The 18372-nt window shown below is 40.4% G+C and overlaps 1 protein-coding gene across 9 annotated transcripts in view; it reads right to left on the bottom strand.

Moving 5' to 3' along the window:
• adgrl3.1 (adhesion G protein-coupled receptor L3.1) overlaps positions 1–18372 on the bottom strand; it is a 227728-nt gene that overhangs the window by 57847 nt on the left and 151509 nt on the right. For 7 of the 9 annotated variants that reach the window (XM_012851254.3, XM_021309872.2, XM_021309874.2 and 4 more), the window contains exons 9-11: positions 18081–18184; positions 15783–15968; positions 9800–9838 (exon numbers count right to left, since the gene is read on the bottom strand). In XM_012851254.3, coding sequence (XP_012706708.2) covers positions 9800–9838; positions 15783–15968; positions 18081–18184 — 329 coding nt within the window. The remainder of the gene's footprint in view (positions 1–9799; positions 9839–15782; positions 15969–18080; positions 18185–18372) is intronic. The other 2 variants (XM_021309870.2, XM_021309876.2) reach the window with 1 other exon arrangement.

Raw genomic sequence — 18372 nt, 5'->3', positions numbered from 1 at the left:
CTGAAAGTGTTACATGCATTTGTATTCAACTCCTCTGAGTCAGTGCTTTCAACAGCTTCGCACCTTAATAGAAAAAAAAAAATAAACATTGGCCCACGGTAGTAAAATAGCTCAAACTCTCATTGTTAAGAGAACATCTGTAGTAAGGGATCTTCCTCTTGTCACAGATTTTCAATCGGCTTCAGGTCTGGCTGTTGACTGGCGATGCTACAGCATACGTGTGCTGTGCCGACAAGCAAAAATGAATTGATGACTCGTCAGTCACTGACCAATCAGCGATCGCAATTTGTCCCAAAGTGAAACGCCTTTTACCTGCAGAAGCTGCTTGCCCTTTCCCTCCGACAACATCCCCGGGATATTACATCGCGTTAAAAAACATCGGTAAAAGTATTAAACATTGTCAGTAGGGACAGAACAATTCAGACACAAACGAAATCACCAAAATGTAGAGAGAGTTTATTCCTTTCCCGAAACCTAGAAGGAACATGTTTGTCTTTGCGAAGGTAAATCAATTTTGGTTCATAAACATTGTATGCTTAAGAGTTAAATTAAAAGATAATGCTTGACACTAGTTCTGATATGTTTTATGTGTTTTGGATATACAGTATGTATGATGCAGCTTCTGGTTGTCCAAGTTTTTTCTTCGTTAGCTATGATCAGTTAACAGAACTTAGATTTCTCATAAAGCGTTTAATAGGTCAGGAAAATTTGGACTTGAAAATCTGATAAATGCAACATACTTCAAATTATTAAAAAGAAACAAGTGGTTTTCTATTGTTTTAGAACTTCTGTTTATTTTGGGATAGTCATATCTACACGCACGTGCTGTAAATCACAGACACACACCTACAAAACCGGTCCCAACAAGCTATGTCCTCCTTTAGCGCTAGCAGCTAATTAGCAGGGATGCATATCGGATGAGTTTGGGAGGGCTACATGTAAACAAAAACTAATTAATCCACTTCTTCAGCAAACAGACAGGAATAGGCAGCAGTGGATGTTCGGAGCACTTGCGCAAACTTGTTTCTATCAACATCCTGTCAACACTGACAGAGGGCTACAAGCTTTTGACCCCTTTACAGGAAGTTCTGAGTATATTGCAGCTGTTTTTGGCTTGATTCTGTCAGTGACTACCAAGACATCACTATACTGTCATTTTATACAAGTGTGTTGGTAGGCTTGTCATCGTTTCGATGTTTCATCTCCATTGTGGAAGAGTTGTTTTATTTCTTGGGATATGTTGTAATAGTTTCCTTTTCTCCATGCATTCTTTTAAAACTAGCCTCACACCACTAACGCCAGGCTTGATTCACTGATTGCTTTAGGTGTTTGTTTAGACTCTGCTATAAAACACATGCACCACACTACCACCTTGTTCCACGTCTGACAACTGTTTCTCATTTCCTTCACCCTGGGATTTCTGAACGATGCCTTACTGCACCCGGAAAACATTTCTTTGAATTTAATTTTAAGCTTAACGAGCAATTAACATTTGCTTGTTAGCACACCACCAGCCTATACCCTGCCTAACAGTCAGTGTTTTTTTTTTGTTTTTTTTTAAATAGCACCTTGACTCACCTTGTCATGAATTATTGGACAACTGTTTTTGTCTGAAATTAAAATTAAGAAGTATATATATATATATATATATATATATATATATATATATATATATATATATATATATACTTTGTTTTACTTTCCAAGCCAAATGTAGTTTTAATTCTTAATGATTGCGATTGAGATTAACTTCTTTTTTGGCTCCATGTGTTAGAAGTTTACTTTAGGACTATTATTGAATGAAATCTTTACAGCCTCTGAAAGCTGTTTATACTTATCCGCAGGTAATGTTAAGGCAAAATAAAGAAACTGGCTACATGCTTTTTTCATTGATCTTGCAATAAATATTACTTCAACGAATCCCTTGGATTCTGCTACTGATAGTTTTTCTGGCATTAAATATGATGCTAGTGGATATAACAGCAGTTCTCCTGCTAGGTTTCATCTGAGTTTGTACAGCTCTTTTATAGGAGCCATTGTGACTAATGATGCCCAAGAACTGTAAAGTGAATTATCCTGAAGGGACTCTGATCAAAGTTCAATCCCAGGGCCTGTTTTATTCATTACTTAGACATGAATGACTTTCTTTTTCTATAACTTTGTGCAAGGCTGTAGTTTATGATGTTGATGCAATCTTGCAATTTACTATATAATATTTCAACATGTAGTGACTTACACATTCCTCTCACTATTTGTCACATGGAAGGCATAAATACCAACAAAAGGCACAACTAAGGAAGATTGTAAGAAGTTGAACTTTCCCACAGTTCAGTTTGGAATGATTTCACATCTATAATTTATTTAAAAAATAATTGAACCTGTTGAAAATGTTCTCTTATCCACCAAATGTCAACATTATACATTCAGGAAACAGTAAAGAGATGTATTCACTTAATTCTGGTTCTTTTTTCTTTTTAGATAGCATGAGGGTAGAGTAGGTAATTTCTCTTTTAAAGAGAAATTACCCACTTATTGGATTGTGCAATACTTAGAGAAATGGGAGATTTCAAAGATCGAACTTATCTTGGAAGGAGAATAGAAACTGTGCACAATTTGGGAAAAGCTTCTGAAGCCATCTTAAAGAACACCCCTTCAAACAACTCCATGTACAGCATGAGTAAGTATAAGCAACAAGCCCAGGCTCAGCTGCATCATGAGCTGGAAAGCAAGGGGACACCAACGTCACTATTGATAGTAAAACGACTTTAACAGAAACTAAGAGAGTGCAGGTCCCCATGTTTCAAAATAGTTACCTTTAAGGACGACTGAAATATGGAGATGCCCACATGGACAGGCTAAATGTCTTCTGGAAGAATATGAATGATCACATTAAGATATTCAGATGTAATGCCATTAGGTGTGTCAGCAGAATTTAATGTGGCCTTAAAATCTAACAATGAATAAATAAATAAATAAATACACAAATGAATGTATCAAATGTCAGGTATTGTAGTGGTAACATAATGCTATTGATATATTTTCCTGTCAGTAGTACTGATGGATGGCACAAAGCAGATGGAATAAAAAAGAGGGAGGATAGCTTCTTCAATTTACATTCTTTAATTTAACTTAACATAAATTAATGGTGAGGATGATCTGCAATTAAAAATAGTTTTTTAAACAGGTAAATTAGGATTAAGCTCCTGAAATAGCCGTCCCAAAGCTCAGAGCTAAATCATACCTTTATGCTTAAAGGCCTGATAGAGACCCAAAAAATAAAAAAATAAAGCATCCAACTTAAATTAACTCTACAGATTGTGCCAAGAAGACTTGTAAAGAATTCAGAATTATTCCAGAAACTTCTTCATGGCTACAAAAAGCATGTGGTCAAGGTGCAACTGAGAACGGGTCTTTTAAACATTTACTGGGAATGCACCAAATTCTGTTTTTTACATCATTCAACCCTGAGCAAGGGGAATTTAAACAAGTCATGAAAGGCCATAACTTAATAACATTATTATTAATGACTATAGCCCTCGTGCTGTATGTGTGAATTTCTAGTTGGAACTGGAAAAGATAATCGATGTAAGATTAAATGTTTTTATCCTATTTATGCACATATTTCACTTTAGCCTTTAGTGTTTCATTTTAAACCTGCAAAAGCTGGATTACTATACAAGATCAAACTTTTTTTTTTAACTTAAACCTTCGAATATTTAGTGCTCCTTGAGATTCTTCTGCAACCGTGAACAACCTGTTGAACATTGCAGCCGCTCATCCCATTCTCCTCCCTGGGGCTATTCTTGAGTTGTACATTTTTAATTTCTTTCGCCTCCCTACTAATCTTGTTTTAGTTGATTCGATTACTTAAAATTTTAATCACAGCGATTATTCTTAACTGCTTTTAGGATTCAGCATTCATGCCTTTCTCATATCTTTATCATGGCTGCTGTTGGAGTTTCTTCCCGCACCGCCACAAAGCCGTCTGCAGTACAAATTAGAGCAACGCGGCCCGCGCCGAATGGGACGGGGATACATTTGTGCCTGTGGTGATTTGTGTGCGTCCGCGTTCGCAACTGGGGTGTGCACCGGGGGCCGAGGGGAAGCATTGTACTGCATCATTCTGCTCCACTTGCCGTACAGTAGCCGCCGAGGCAAAGGAAGCAGATCGAGGGGAGGATGTTCTTTACCGTGGGCAGGCAGATACGAGAGCCGTGCTGCTGCGTTCCATTCTCTCATGCTGCTGGCGCACACTGCTCGCAAAACGCTCACTTTGATGTGTTCGCGATAACCCAGCTTTTCTACTCTCATTAAACTTCCCATTGCTTCTTATTGAACTTTTGACTATCTCGTATTTTCAATTTCATCAAATTTTTTTTATTTTTTTTCCTCCTCCCTCTGAAATTTCATTCCCCGAGACCGAGATTATGTCTGCAGAAGCAGGGAGTTAGGTGAGGCAGAGAAAGGGATGCCATTTCCTTGAAGGGTTAGACGTCACCGTGTTAGAAAGACAGAAAGAGAATAAATACATGTCTGTGCGGGGCTGCGTGCGAGTGTGTCTGGGAGCTCTGTGGTGCTGTTGGTGACATTTCTATTGTGCACGAGTACGAAGACTTGGGGGCTAAAAGAGACAGAGGGTTTTTTTTAGGGGGGAGCTCTTTAAAGAAGGGGGAAAAAAACTCTGCAGAGATAGATAAGGGGTGTGAGTTAAGAAGTGTGTGTTTCTCAGTGAGACTACGAAATTCAGGAAATGCGAGCACACACACACACACGGCCCTGTGACAGTAAATGGGGCAGAAGTGAAATGCTTTGAAGCGTCGGGGTAATCCAGCGTAAACAGCAGCGGCGAGGCAGACTAGAACCGGGCTGGTTGACTACTCCCAACCACCCAAGGTGAACGCGGGCACACACTCAAGCGCATGTACAGTATGCAGCGCTGTGTAAAAACCACGGAGGTGGGACGCCAGAAATACGCAGAGAGGCGACACTAGAGGAAAGAAGGATCTTTTTCTCTCCTTAAGTCGCCTGGCTGAGCTGGGACAAAGTGTGAGAAGCAATGTTTTCATCATAGAGTTTTCATCTGCTGTTTGCTTTAGGGATTCTTTAAAGCCTTTTTTCCAGTTGCAGACGCATGGCTCTTCTGGCAACGCGGGTCTGAGGTGTTATTTTGAGCCTTGGACATGTCAGGGACGGCTTAAAGTTCACCCGCTGCTGTAACTATGGTTGAAACTCTTATGTTGAAGTCAGAGAGAAAATAGTTCTTGAGTTACCTGGTGGTATTTTTGGAGCTGACTAATAAAGGCTTCTCGATTAGTCATGAGAAGGATCTGGCTGCAGACACTGGCCCCGCAAAGTTTTCGGTGGTGGGCAGAAAGAGCTGTCTGTCAGAAACGCAGAATTTTTCGGAATTTGAACGCCTTCGTCTTTGGCATCTTTTTTTAAACTAGCTAAAATGAACTTAGCTCGCAGGAAAAAGCGTTGAAACTCCACCTGTAGTTGTAAACATCACATTTACAAGGTGTACAATGTCATTTAAAGATCATATACAAATAACAACATTCACTGTATGTCTTACAGTGTATAAGATTGTTCCTACGTTAGGTCAGTTAATATTACCAGAACTATTTTTATATGCTAAACACGAGGACTATAAAAGGATTTCCTTCCTAATGAGAAGTTTGTTGTTGTTGTTGTTGCTTTCTTGAAAATTGGTTACAACTGCCTTTAAACATTTAAAAAATAGGTTGATGCAGTTAAATGGGACATATCATGCAAAATCAGTATTTTTAGCCCTTAAATACATTTTGTTGTGTACTTGGAGGCCATAAATGTCCATCTTAGCAAATTAGTGAATCTGCCAATTGTACGTTTTTTTTGCTGTCATTTTGCAGTCCAAGCCAAAGGATGATGAAGCCACAAGTGGATAAGTCAAAATGTTCATATGCTGGGTGTATTAACCCACACAATTCATTACACCTTCCCCATCATACTACAAAAATGGCCAAACAGGGTGGAGTGCAATGCTCTGAGACCTGCTGGGGGCGGGGTGTGACGCGTCTCCTTTAGATTTAAAGAGACAGCACCAAAACAAGTTGCTCTCAGACGCACCCCAGAAAATAGGTAAAAGAGGGGCTGTGGGGCAAGAATAACGAAGAATTTAGACCAAAGCATTGTAGTTCCACCTTATATAGACAACAACTGAATTATTTAAATGTGAAGAGGAAGGCATTAAAACCATGATATGTCCTCTTTAAGTTTTAGCTTCATTAGGCATCAGGACTTGCCTCCACCATTATGGTCTTTGTCCCTAATTGCACTTGCAAACTAAAATCCTACTAAGATCCTATACTGTATTTGTGAAAGGTGACATACTGCTACCTAGCAGCTTGAAGCTATAGGGCTGTTTCATGTTTTTTTTTTTTTTTTGTGGTCAGGAATCTAAATCACCTAAATTGATCAAAACTGAGCTGGATAATTCTACATGGAATCATGAAAACTCAGTGAGATTTATGAAACCTTAGCTGCGTTTGTGAAAATGCAGCAACTGCATTTTTTGTCATCAAGACCACCTTTGATTAAGACAAAGGTGAAAAAAATCTATATATAGACAAAATAGACAAAACACCAAGACAAAATTATTCTACAAAGATTATTTGTTCTTTAAAATGCAGTTTGTGCGACCATAACTAAAAAAAAAACAAAAAACTGATGATCGAGTCTTTATTTTCCTGAAAACTTTTCTTAAAAACTTGTCATGTCTTGTGAGCAGTATTTATTATTTCTTCCCTAAAAAGGAGACATTGTCATTAAGCTTTATCGTCTTCGTACTGCCCTAATTACTGTTTCTCTCATAATCCACTCCTCTTTTTTTTTTTTTTTTTGCTGTTTTCTCCAATTTCAAATGCATCCTCGGCTGTTTCTCTCTCCCTCTTTCCACCTGGCAGCCTACCTCCCTCTTTCAGTGCACCCTAAAGCATCAAAGCCTCTCCACACCACCAACTTCATCATGGGTAAATTGCCAATTTGGTATACATGAAACGAGTCCCCAGTTACCCAAAACCAAATGACCGGGGAGGGGTAGATGAAGTGTGAGAAATACAGAGAAACAAGGAGAGAGAGAGAGAGAGAGAGAGAGAGAGGCAGGGGAAAGAATTCAATTATTTTTTTGTCTCTATTAAGAGTGTAGACCTCCTGCACACTCTCCTCACTTGGCAATTAGTGCTGCGGATAATTAACGAGAAGAGGGCAGTGCCACACCACATCCCTAATCACGCACGTTTCTATCTGGCAGAGTAAAGAGCCTGTTGGTATAATTTTGTTTCACATAACCAAGGCTAATCATATAATCGATCACTCACAGGCCCCCTCCAGCTGTACCCGAGGCGTGCACTGTAACATTTGGATACAGACCTGTGCAGAGCCGTGCGCATTCCCCCCCCCCATCCCCCTGAAATGGAGCCCTATTTTGGCTTAAGGAGACGCATTACAAATGCCTCACTGTTGCGATGTGACAGCGAAAGATTATTGTTGAAAATATATTTAAATATTTGTGGCATGCATGTGAATGTGCGCGTGTCAGCTCGCATATACTCCTAAGCCATGTTCTATGATGTGACATTGCTGACTGGTGCTGACGTTAAGACTTTTCAGGGGAGTGTGGGAAAGAAAAAAAGCCTGCATCAGGAGAAAAAAGAGCAACCCCATCTACCGTGTGTCTGAGCGTGTGTGTGTGTGTGTGTGTGTGTGTGTGTGTGTGTGTGTGTGTGTGTGTGTGTGTGTGTGTTGGAGGCTGAAGACAGAAAAAAAAAAAACTCCATCTACAGCACATGCGTGAGGATGCTGGGGTCCTTTGATCCACTGAATAGTGATTTTGTTTGGTATTTTTAATTCATATTTTTTTTTTTTTTTTTAGCTGACCAGATACGTGCCTGGAAGATGTTAGGTGTTCTGTTCGCAGCGCCGGCCCAGGGCGTCAACACAAACATTAATGCGAGCACACCGACAAGGACAAAGTGTAATTAATACTGAGCCACAAAAACAGGACGGTATTATTTTTAACACGGCGAGGCCGTGATCAAGCCACACGCAACAGGGTATCCATCATGTTCCGCTGTTTCTCTATGAAGCAGCTACACGCAGGGTATTTCAATGAATTGAGATGGATAACCAGTTATTTGCTTCCAGACAGGCCTGTTTACAATTCTGCTGAGATAAATGGAACCGAGATGAGCTATTATTGATATTGATCATGGCCTCATATCAGTAATATGGATTTTTTTTTTTTGGAAGCAAAATTGAATACCAAAGAATAATAAACTCAAGGAAGGGATAGTTTCATACAGAGTGCCATGTAGAGATGCTGATGAAAAGTTAGGATCCAGACCAGAGCAAAGCTGTTCTCCTCAAAGGGTCGAGTTGCAACATCGTCAGAGATGCACTAAGTAACCAGCTTGTGAATAGAATCAGGCAATCTTCAGCTGGAGCGGACCAGACTGGCAACTAGCCGTTCAGAAGCTGAAAAATCAGATCTTTTTTCCCCATCACTGAGCACAGCTAGATGCTTTTAAGTTGTAACAACAGCACTCTTTGGTTTGGACGCTATTGCTAAAGAAAACAAAAAGTGTGTATCATTTTCTGCATCAGTGAGCTTTTTAAAAATTAAGTTGGACGAAGATCAATATGTTTAAGAAGCAAACAATATTTTCTACGCATGCCAGACGTTAGTTCAGGCCACCACCTTTAAATGGGGTGGAACTTCATAGCAAGAAGGTCTAAACATACTGCAAGGTAGCTTTCTTTGATGATTTTGTCTATTGTGGAATTTGCACATGATTTGGAAATGTTAGCAGCCTCACTTAAGATGTCTACATTTTGTTCATAAAACACAAAGTGATGGCTACTGACTGCGACAGCAATGCTAACAGATGCTAACCCCCAGATTCCACTTCCTCCGTGCTTGCTCCGTTCCGTTCGGCTCTTTTTGCACCAAATAAGGAAGCAGATTTGTCATTTCAACACTCAATTTAAAATGTGATAATCTTTCGCAAACAGATTTGCATTCTGCTCGTAAAGACGACGATCACATGTACTCGTACCTCTAACGCATGCTCTCCTCAGGCTCCTAATATGAATAACGGATGCCTGCTCACAGCAGGGAGGCTAGACAAAGATATTTAAATTCATGCCCTTACATCTTCTTTATTTACAATAGATATGTTTTTAAAGTTTTCAAAAGACTTGTAAGCCAAAAAAGTGTTTAGTTTGTTTTCTTTTGGGGAGGGGGGGGAGGTTGGGGATTAAATTGATTAAAACATTTTATCTGAATAATTTATCTCCATCAGTTTGCTTTACAACATGTGAAAAGACCCAAAGCCGGATGTTTATCATAAAATTTATAATAGTTTTTACATTAAGTTTTTAGTACATTTTCTATGATGAATTTTGTGAACTGTGGGTTTTGAAGGGAATGAAATAATCTTATCAGCAGAAATGCTGATAAACATACCTAAGTCTGGCTTTCATTGAGAAATCAGAACCGACACAAATCAGAGAAGGGAAATTGGCCACAAAAGTCCGATCGGTGCATCCCTAGAAGCTGCAGCGCATGAATACATTTCTTTGCACAGCATTGCAACGTGTGATCATGCACACACAAGCAAATGCACACAGGTTTGCTCAGCAGATAACGTGCTGCGCGTCAAAAACATAGAAAAAAGAATTAACAAAACAAAAAATAAAACAAAGACACGTGGGACGATGGTGTTGCAAAGCAATCAGCCAACCCAGGAAGCGGAAATACCTGTGTGAAAAACCGGCAGGACCTTTCTCTCTTCTGAAGCTGCGGATTCAAACAATTCAGCTGTTAGCAGAGCAGCACCTTTCAATTATTACACACACGTTTAAACCGAGTTACACCCACTTCATTAAAAAGCGTGCGAAAGAAGAAAGAAAAAAGCACTTTGGTGGCCAAATTGTGTTGCCACCCCACCCCCAACCTCCCATCACCTTTTCCTCCTTCCCCTTTAACTAATCCTTCCTCCCGGTTCTCTTTCCCTTCCATATTGACTTGATCTCTGCATCTACTGTCAACTGAATTGATGCCATTAATTACGGAGTCCTTCGTGCATGACCGGTCACTTTCAGTTTCCTAACATTAATGGGCAAGCCGAAATTAATATATTATTCAGTTAGACACAAATAATTAGGACATTGTTGATAGAGGAAGGAATGGTTCTTGCTTTCCATGGAGGACGTTAATATTTGAAAAGATGAATAAGGGAGGGATAGGAATGCAGGTGACCGGAGAGGGCCAATTTTTAGCTTGGCTGGCTTGTCTAGTGTCTGTCACAACCAATTATTAAAAATCCTTTTTTTTTTTTCTGGTCGGTAAACACACCATACCAAAGTTGTGAGTACTTGCATTCAATTTGTTTCAGAAGTCTGAACTCGATGTTGGCATGACGTCACACTAAACATAAACTTATCCCTGGTTCTGGTAAAAAAAAAAAAAAAAAATCCGGATTTTGGGGTTCAGTCCACAGGCTAGATCAGAAATCTGGAGTTGGCCACCTTTCATCTCTTTTGGGTGTTTATGAGGTAAGAAGGAGGGCAATAGATGTGAAAGGGTACCAGATTTTTGATGGAAGTATTTCTACAGCCAATCTGCTGCTAATTAACTGTAGGTTGACAATTTTTTTTTTTTACATTACATTGATTTTAACCACATTGCAGATGATATAACACCATCTTACTTTGTGAGACTTATGGAAAACGGGGCAAATCATCAGTATTGAGCTGTTTGTGCATACAGGTCAAAAACGTGCCTCTGTCCAGTAACCTGGAGAACTTTAATTTTGGATGTGTGGTAACCTGTAATGTCCTTTCAGGAAATATGCATACTCTCTTCTCCTGTACATGTTTTGCTATAAACAATTTTAAATGTGGTCACAAATGCTATTTTTATGTGCACATAACCAACAGAAAGGGGCGGAAATGTGGATTGAGAGACCAGGATAGGAAAGCTCCATATGAAAATCAGAGGGCTGTTCAACCATTTCCACTAAATTTAATCTACTAAATTAAGAAAAAAGACAATAGAAACTAGTCCATGATCACAATCATGAGAAAAATCAGCGTTTGAATCCGTCCCTGTCTGGCTAAAACCAAAGTTTGGCTCAGCTGCACATTCTGTGCCGGCAGCTTTATTAAGAGCAGTACTGACAGGCTCTAGTTCTAAAAGTGGATGTCAGTAAATTAGAATATCATTGAAAAGTTAATTTATTTTAGTAATTGGAATGAACAAGCGAAACACATCGTTCATATCCATTACACGCGGCGATGTAGTTCGAGCATTTATTACATTTATTTGGATGGTTCAGGCTTACATCTATTGAAACCCCAAAATGTAATAACTACAGGAGAAAATTAAACGCAGCTATTTTTAATACAGAATGACCATACCAGAAAAATATGTCTTTGTGCTGCACAGCATTTTTCATTCAATGCATGACTGAGGCACGAGTTACTGCATTGGTGCAGCGCGGCATGGAGACGATCAGCCTGTGGATCTGCTGATGTGTTAGACACCAGAGCTAACTGCAGACAAGCTGAAGGCCTCTATTAAAGCACTCTGGGCTCCTCGTCTTCCTCTTAGCATTAACTCATAGATTCTCTGTGGGATTCAGGTCAGTCCAGTTAGTTGGCCGGTCAAGCACAGAGACACCACGGGCTTTAAAGTGGCTATTGTTGCTTTTGGCAGTGTGCGCAGGAGCCAGGTCCTGCTGGAAAATGGAATCAGGGTCTCCATGAAGCCCGTCAGCAGGGGGAAGCAGGAACATTTTTTTCTGGTAGGCGGCTGCGCTGTCTTTGGATTTGAGAAAACACAGTCATCCTTGACTGTGGAAACTGTACAGTGGATTCCTCATGCCACTTGGGACAGGAAGTCGTTGAGTTTCATTATGAGCCTTCTACTTAAGCCTAATTTAGAAAAGGTTTAGGTTTGCCTGCGTTTTAACACACGCCTTATTTTGTGTTTACATTATTACAAAAATACAGCTTCTGTTGTTTAAAATTAATTAAAACCTTTAATGAAAACCCAAACAGAGACACAGGTGTCTGTCCACGGTGAAATTGTTCTGAAAAAGTTCAAATTTAGCAATCAGCTTTACCTTCGGAACGAGGTACAGATCCCCCATGACCAAGCAAAGCTAACAATTTTAGCATTTAGCTTTGCAGCTTCCATTAACTCTGAAATAGACGAGATGCTGCTTCTTTTATAGTGTTCACTCATTTCCTAATTCTTCCCCAAGAAGCTTGTATTTAAATTTGACTTCCCATCTCAGTCACTCTGTGTAGCCGGCCTGTTTCACTAAACTCACTGGCTTCAGATCTCCCCACCTCTCCTTCCTCCTATCACACAATAGCGTGATCCTATTTCGTCATTGCATGACAGTCCTTTTGCTCCGTAGCCCATGCAATTTTTAGCTTGGCTGGCTTGTCTAGTGTCTGTCACAACCAATTATTAAAAATCCTTTTTTTTTTTTCTGGTCGGTAAACACACCATACCAAAGTTGTGAGTACTTGCATTCAATTTGTTTCAGAAGTCTGAACTCGATGTTGGCATGACGTCACACTAAACATAAACTTATCCCTGGTTCTGGTAAAAAAAAAAAAAAAAAATCCGGATTTTGGGGTTCAGTCCACAGGCTAGATCAGAAATCTGGAGTTGGCCACCTTTCATCTCTTTTGGGTGTTTATGAGGTAAGAAGGAGGGCAATAGATGTGAAAGGGTACCAGATTTTTGATGGAAGTATTTCTACAGCCAATCTGCTGCTAATTAACTGTAGGTTGACAATTTTTTTTTTTTACATTACATTGATTTTAACCACATTGCAGATGATATAACACCATCTTACTTTGTGAGACTTATGGAAAACGGGGCAAATCATCAGTATTGAGCTGTTTGTGCACACAGGTCAAAAACGTGCCTCTGTCCAGTAACCTGGAGAACTTTAATTTTGGATGTGTGGTAACCTGTAATGTCCTTTCAGGAAATATGCATACTCTCTTCTCCTGTACATGTTTTGCTATAAACAATTTTAAATGTGGTCACAAATGCTATTTTTATGTGCACATAACCAACAGAAAGGGGCGGAAATGTGGATTGAGAGACCAGGATAGGAAAGCTCCATATGAAAATCAGAGGGCTGTTCAACCATTTCCACTAAATTTAATCTACTAAATTAAGAAAAAAGACAATAGAAACTAGTCCATGATCACAATCATGAGAAAAATCAGCGTTTGAATCCGTCCCTGTCTGGCTAAAACCAAAGTTTGGCTCAGCTGCACATTCTGTGCCGGCAGCTTTATTAAGAGCAGTACTGACAGGCTCTAGTTCTAAAAGTGGATGTCAGTAAATTAGAATATCATTGAAAAGTTAATTTATTTTAGTAATTGGAATGAACAAGCGAAACACATCGTTCATATCCATTACACGCGGCGATGTAGTTCGAGCATTTATTACATTTATTTGGATGGTTCAGGCTTACATCTATTGAAACCCCAAAATGTAATAACTACAGGAGAAAATTAAACGCAGCTATTTTTAATACAGAATGACCATACCAGAAAAATATGTCTTTGTGCTGCACAGCATTTTTCATTCAATGCATGACTGAGGCACGAGTTACTGCATTGGTGCAGCGCGGCATGGAGACGATCAGCCTGTGGATCTGCTGATGTGTTAGACACCAGAGCTAACTGCAGACAAGCTGAAGGCCTCTATTAAAGCACTCTGGGCTCCTCGTCTTCCTCTTAGCATTAACTCATAGATTCTCTGTGGGATTTAGGTCAGTCCAGTTAGTTGGCCGGTCAAGCACAGAGACACCACGGGCTTTAAAGTGGCTATTGTTGCTTTTGGCAGTGTGCGCAGGAGCCAGGTCCTGCTGGAAAATGGAATCAGGGTCTCCATGAAGCCCGTCAGCAGGGGGAAGCAGGAAAAAATGTTCTGGTAGACGGCTGCGCTGTCTTTGGATTTGAGAAAACACAGTCATCCTTGACTGTGGAAACTGTACAGTGGATTCCTCATGCCACTTGGGACAGGAAGTCGTTGAGTTTCATTATGAGCCTTCTACTTAAGCCTAATTTAGAAAAGGTTTAGGTTTGCCTGCGTTTTAACACACGCCTTATTTTGTGTTTACATTATTACAAAAATACAGCTTCTGTTGTTTAAAATTAATTAAAACCCTTAATGAAAACCCAAACAGAGACACAGGTGTCTGTCCACGGTGAAATTGTTCTGAAAAAGTTCAAATTTAGCAATCAGCTTTACCTTCGGAACGAGGTACAGATCCCCCATGACCAAGCAAAGCTAACAATTTTAGCATTTAGCTTTGCAGCTTCCATTAACTCTGAAATAGACGAGATGCTGCTTCTTTTATAGTGTTCACTCATTTCCTAATTCTTCCCCAAGAAGCTTGTATTTAAATTTGACTTCCCATCTCAGTCACTCTGTGTAGCCGGCCTGTTTCACTAAACTCACTGGCTTCAGATCTCCCCACCTCTCCTTCCTCCTATCACACAATAGCGTGATCCTATTTCGTCATTGCATGACAGTCCTTTTGCTCCGTAGCCCATGTAAAACAATTCTTACTTAGGACTTAGACAACTTTATTTGTCATTTTGTATGTACAGAGTGCATACAGAACGTGGGCTCTGGTTCAGGAGTGGCTTGATACTGGGAAGGCCACTGTTGTGCCTGGGTGTGTGTTTCTCCTTCCACTCAACTTTCCATTAACATGCTTGGGTACAGCACAGCTTCAGCCAGCTTTTTTTTAATCAAGGAGTTTATTTGTGGCTTACCCTCGTTAAGGACGAATGTCAGTGATTATCTGCTGGTCCACCCATTAGACCAACAAAAATCAAATTTTATTTAGTCTTATGTAATATTCTACTGCTCTCAGAAATTTGGGGTTTTCATAAAGCTGTTAGCCATAATCATCAAAATCTGAAATGTTCTGGTTCATGCTTCATCTGAGCACCCAGAATCTAGTCTGCTCTTTTCCAAACAGTTTCTTAAGAGAATTGCAACAATAATTGTGTGGGAAAAAAACAACATTTGGCCAAGTCTGGATAGTTAATCAGCCAGTCTTAACCAGTCTAACTCATGGCTAACTCTACTGGAACTGAATTTCACTTAATGTGATTGGTAAAGGACTCAATTGCAGTTGTCAACCGCCTCTAAATAGTTGCAGCCCAAAGACAGTGGTCCATTAAATGATCCCGGCCATATATTCTCCCCCAGGGCTCGACTGTGTACATTAAATGTGAATAACTGAAATAGGGCTTTTATTAAATGTTGGTCCTAATCAGTAAAGATAGTGGAAGGACCCTGCCAAAGACTAAAAGCAGTTATCTGTCTCCTGTTATGTTGAGAAAAACTTGTTACAACGAGCCACACAGGGAAGAGGATGAAACAGAAACTCTAAAAGCAGCTATTTATCATGGGGAGCTCTACATTGTTATGCCTGCTTCTTCATCAAACTCTGCACAGCGATGCCTTTTTTTTTTAAGTCAAAAACAAAATAACACGCTATTCATCTTTCTGTTAACTCTAAAGGACCCCCGCCCCTCCCCTATCCTGTTTCCTTTCTCTTACCCCCTCCATATTTCTTCTGATTTCCTGTCGGTTTGATTTGCAGCCCCATAAATGCTGATGCCCGTAGGAAAGTCGGTTTCACTCTATCACTCTGCACACATTCACCTTCAGCGTCTTCAGGCAGTACCTTAGTGAGGCTGCGGGCAGCGCTGTCCTTGCCTCCGGGGGTGAGGTTCCTGAGTTGGACATCCAACAGCTCGACCAGCTGGGCCATGGCCCGCACAGTGGATGGCACGTCGCCAGGACGCAGAAGCCCTTTGGTCTGCTCTGCCAGCTCCCTGGCCACAATAGCTGCCGTCTCGCCTGAACGAAGCTGCGAGCCAGAGAAGGACCGAGGTGGGAGGTGGTGGGGGGGGAGCGCAAAGTGAAAGTAACAGAGAAATGGATGGCAGTTACAAAAAAAAAAGAAAAAAAAAGTTAGACCAGGTGAGAAGAGAGGGGAAAAGTTGGGCAAAGGAGAGAAAGTTTGTGAGAGTGTCAGGTGAAGAATTGTGAGAGAGAGAGAGAAAGAGTGAGCGAGAGAGGAAAGTTCCAGCAAAATGACAGATGGAGATTAACAAGACAGAAGAGGACGGACAGGACGAGGGAGACATAAATGTGAGGGAATGAAGGTGATGGGTGAAGGAGAGGGAGAAGAAGAAATGTGAAGGGGTCAGCTTAAAATTCACTCAATACTGCCTGAAAACACGAGCCCGACATAGAGGGGAAAATTCAACTCCAGCACGTACACACTCTGCTGCAGGTTTTTTTGGAAATCCTGTCAGCACGTACATCACTATACGAGATACAAACCCTGAACTCAGAGTTTCCACACGTTTTCCAGATCTGTATTCCGTACTTTTGCAGAATTCTTAACATGCGATTGGTGCAGTTAGTGGGAAATATTTCAGCTGTGGTCAGGGATGGATGGATGGATGGATGGATGGATGGATGGATGGATGGATGGATGGATGGATGGATGGATGGATGGATGGATGGATGGATGGATGGATGGATGCATGGATGGATGGATGGATGGATGGATGGATGGATGGATGGATGGATGCATGGATGGATGGATGGATGGATGGATGGATGAATACACGGATGGATGGATGGATGGATGCACGGATGGATGGATGGATGCACGGATGGATGAATACACGGATGGATGGATGGATGGATGGATGCATGAATGGATGCATGGATGGATGGATGGATGAATGGATGCATGGATGGATGAATGAATATGAATTAATAAATGAATGAATACAGCTTTAGATAATGGGTAGTAAACAGTGTCTGGAAAGACCAATATTTCTTTTTATACTCAATTCTTCTTTTTTTTTTTTTACAGATCTGAACCAAGCTGAAAAATATATAGATCCAATAGATCCAACTCCAGACTTTTCCAGACAGCAAAGGAACCCTGCATAAGGGTTTAATGATGACTTGTTGAAGAAACTGGACAACAGATTAAAGAACGTAACAACAAAACCAAATGACAGCCAGGAAACAACAACAGCTAACCATCAAATGAAAATCAGCGAAAAAAAGTAAATATTGTTTTATATCATTTAAAATTGTGTGCTTCATTCTTTTTTTTTTCTACTGGAAGGGTTCTCTTTTAGATGAGCGCCTAAACGGACATGAAAAAATAAATAAACAGGATAACAACAAGACAGTCAGTCATATTGTCAGACAACTTCAGCAGAAAATTTATATTTTATGTTTAATTCTATTAAATTTTTCATCAGCCACAATTGGGTTGTTTTTATTACACTCAAACATGTTACTGATTATGTTCAATTTCAGGTTCTTTATTTAGTACCGAGACAAATGGAAGGAGACCACAGCTCTTTTCCAAACTCCACACCAGTAAACCTGATCTGTTTTCTAGCCACTGAAGACCATGTCACTCTTGTTTTTCTGTATCCTTTTTTATGAATACATTATTCAATAGTTACACAAGGGGATTAATAATAAGACATGGCGCTAAACTGGTATCGTCTAGCAAAATACAACACATGAAAATTGTTTTTGCTTAGATTGTATTTGTCATTTTCAGGCTATTTGTCACGCAAAACAAACTTTAGAAAAATCTGAAATGTTCTATCTCTTTTGCAAGTTTTTAAACAGTAATGTCTTTCATGCCACACTGAATTGATACAATTATCTCATTTGTCTCTTCCGATAAATTACCATTGAGAATTCATGACCTTATTAGACGTTTCCTCTTCCCTTCAGCTATTTGATCTCACAGATCTCAAACAAAAGTTGGGGTCAAAGAATGACAAAGGAATACACGGCCTAAGTCTTTCCCCCGCGGCCGATGCTTCTGCATGGGTGGGAGAAACGGCTCCGGGGCATCGGTCATAACACAAACACTCACATGGCTGAGGGTTCACCGGGAGGCACGGCGGCCAGCGGCGGCGTTCGGACTTACTTTCTGCATGATGTGGTTGACCCAGGGTGACGTGCAGTTGCTGAGGTCAGGGCCTTGGGGATCCCAGTAGCCCAAACGGGGCATGCACACGTATGTGGCAACGCCTGTAAGACAAGGGGCGCAAACAGGGTGAGACAACCGTGACATTCTGCAGGAGACAGGAAAGCTGCTTGGCATTTTGGGATTTGCAATGCTCGGCTGTGTGAGGATGGGGAACAGCCTTGCAAGAAAGTGTATATACTTTGTGCAGAAGACCAATACGGTGTAGTGTATAACTGCACCGTAAAAGCAA

Source organism: Fundulus heteroclitus, chromosome 5, assembly GCF_011125445.2.
Source record: "Fundulus heteroclitus isolate FHET01 chromosome 5, MU-UCD_Fhet_4.1, whole genome shotgun sequence".
In the NCBI taxonomy this organism is placed as follows: Eukaryota; Metazoa; Chordata; class Actinopteri; order Cyprinodontiformes; family Fundulidae; genus Fundulus; species Fundulus heteroclitus.
The sequence above is the reverse complement of the archived record's forward strand: the minus strand, read 5'-3'. Positions and strand labels throughout refer to the sequence as shown.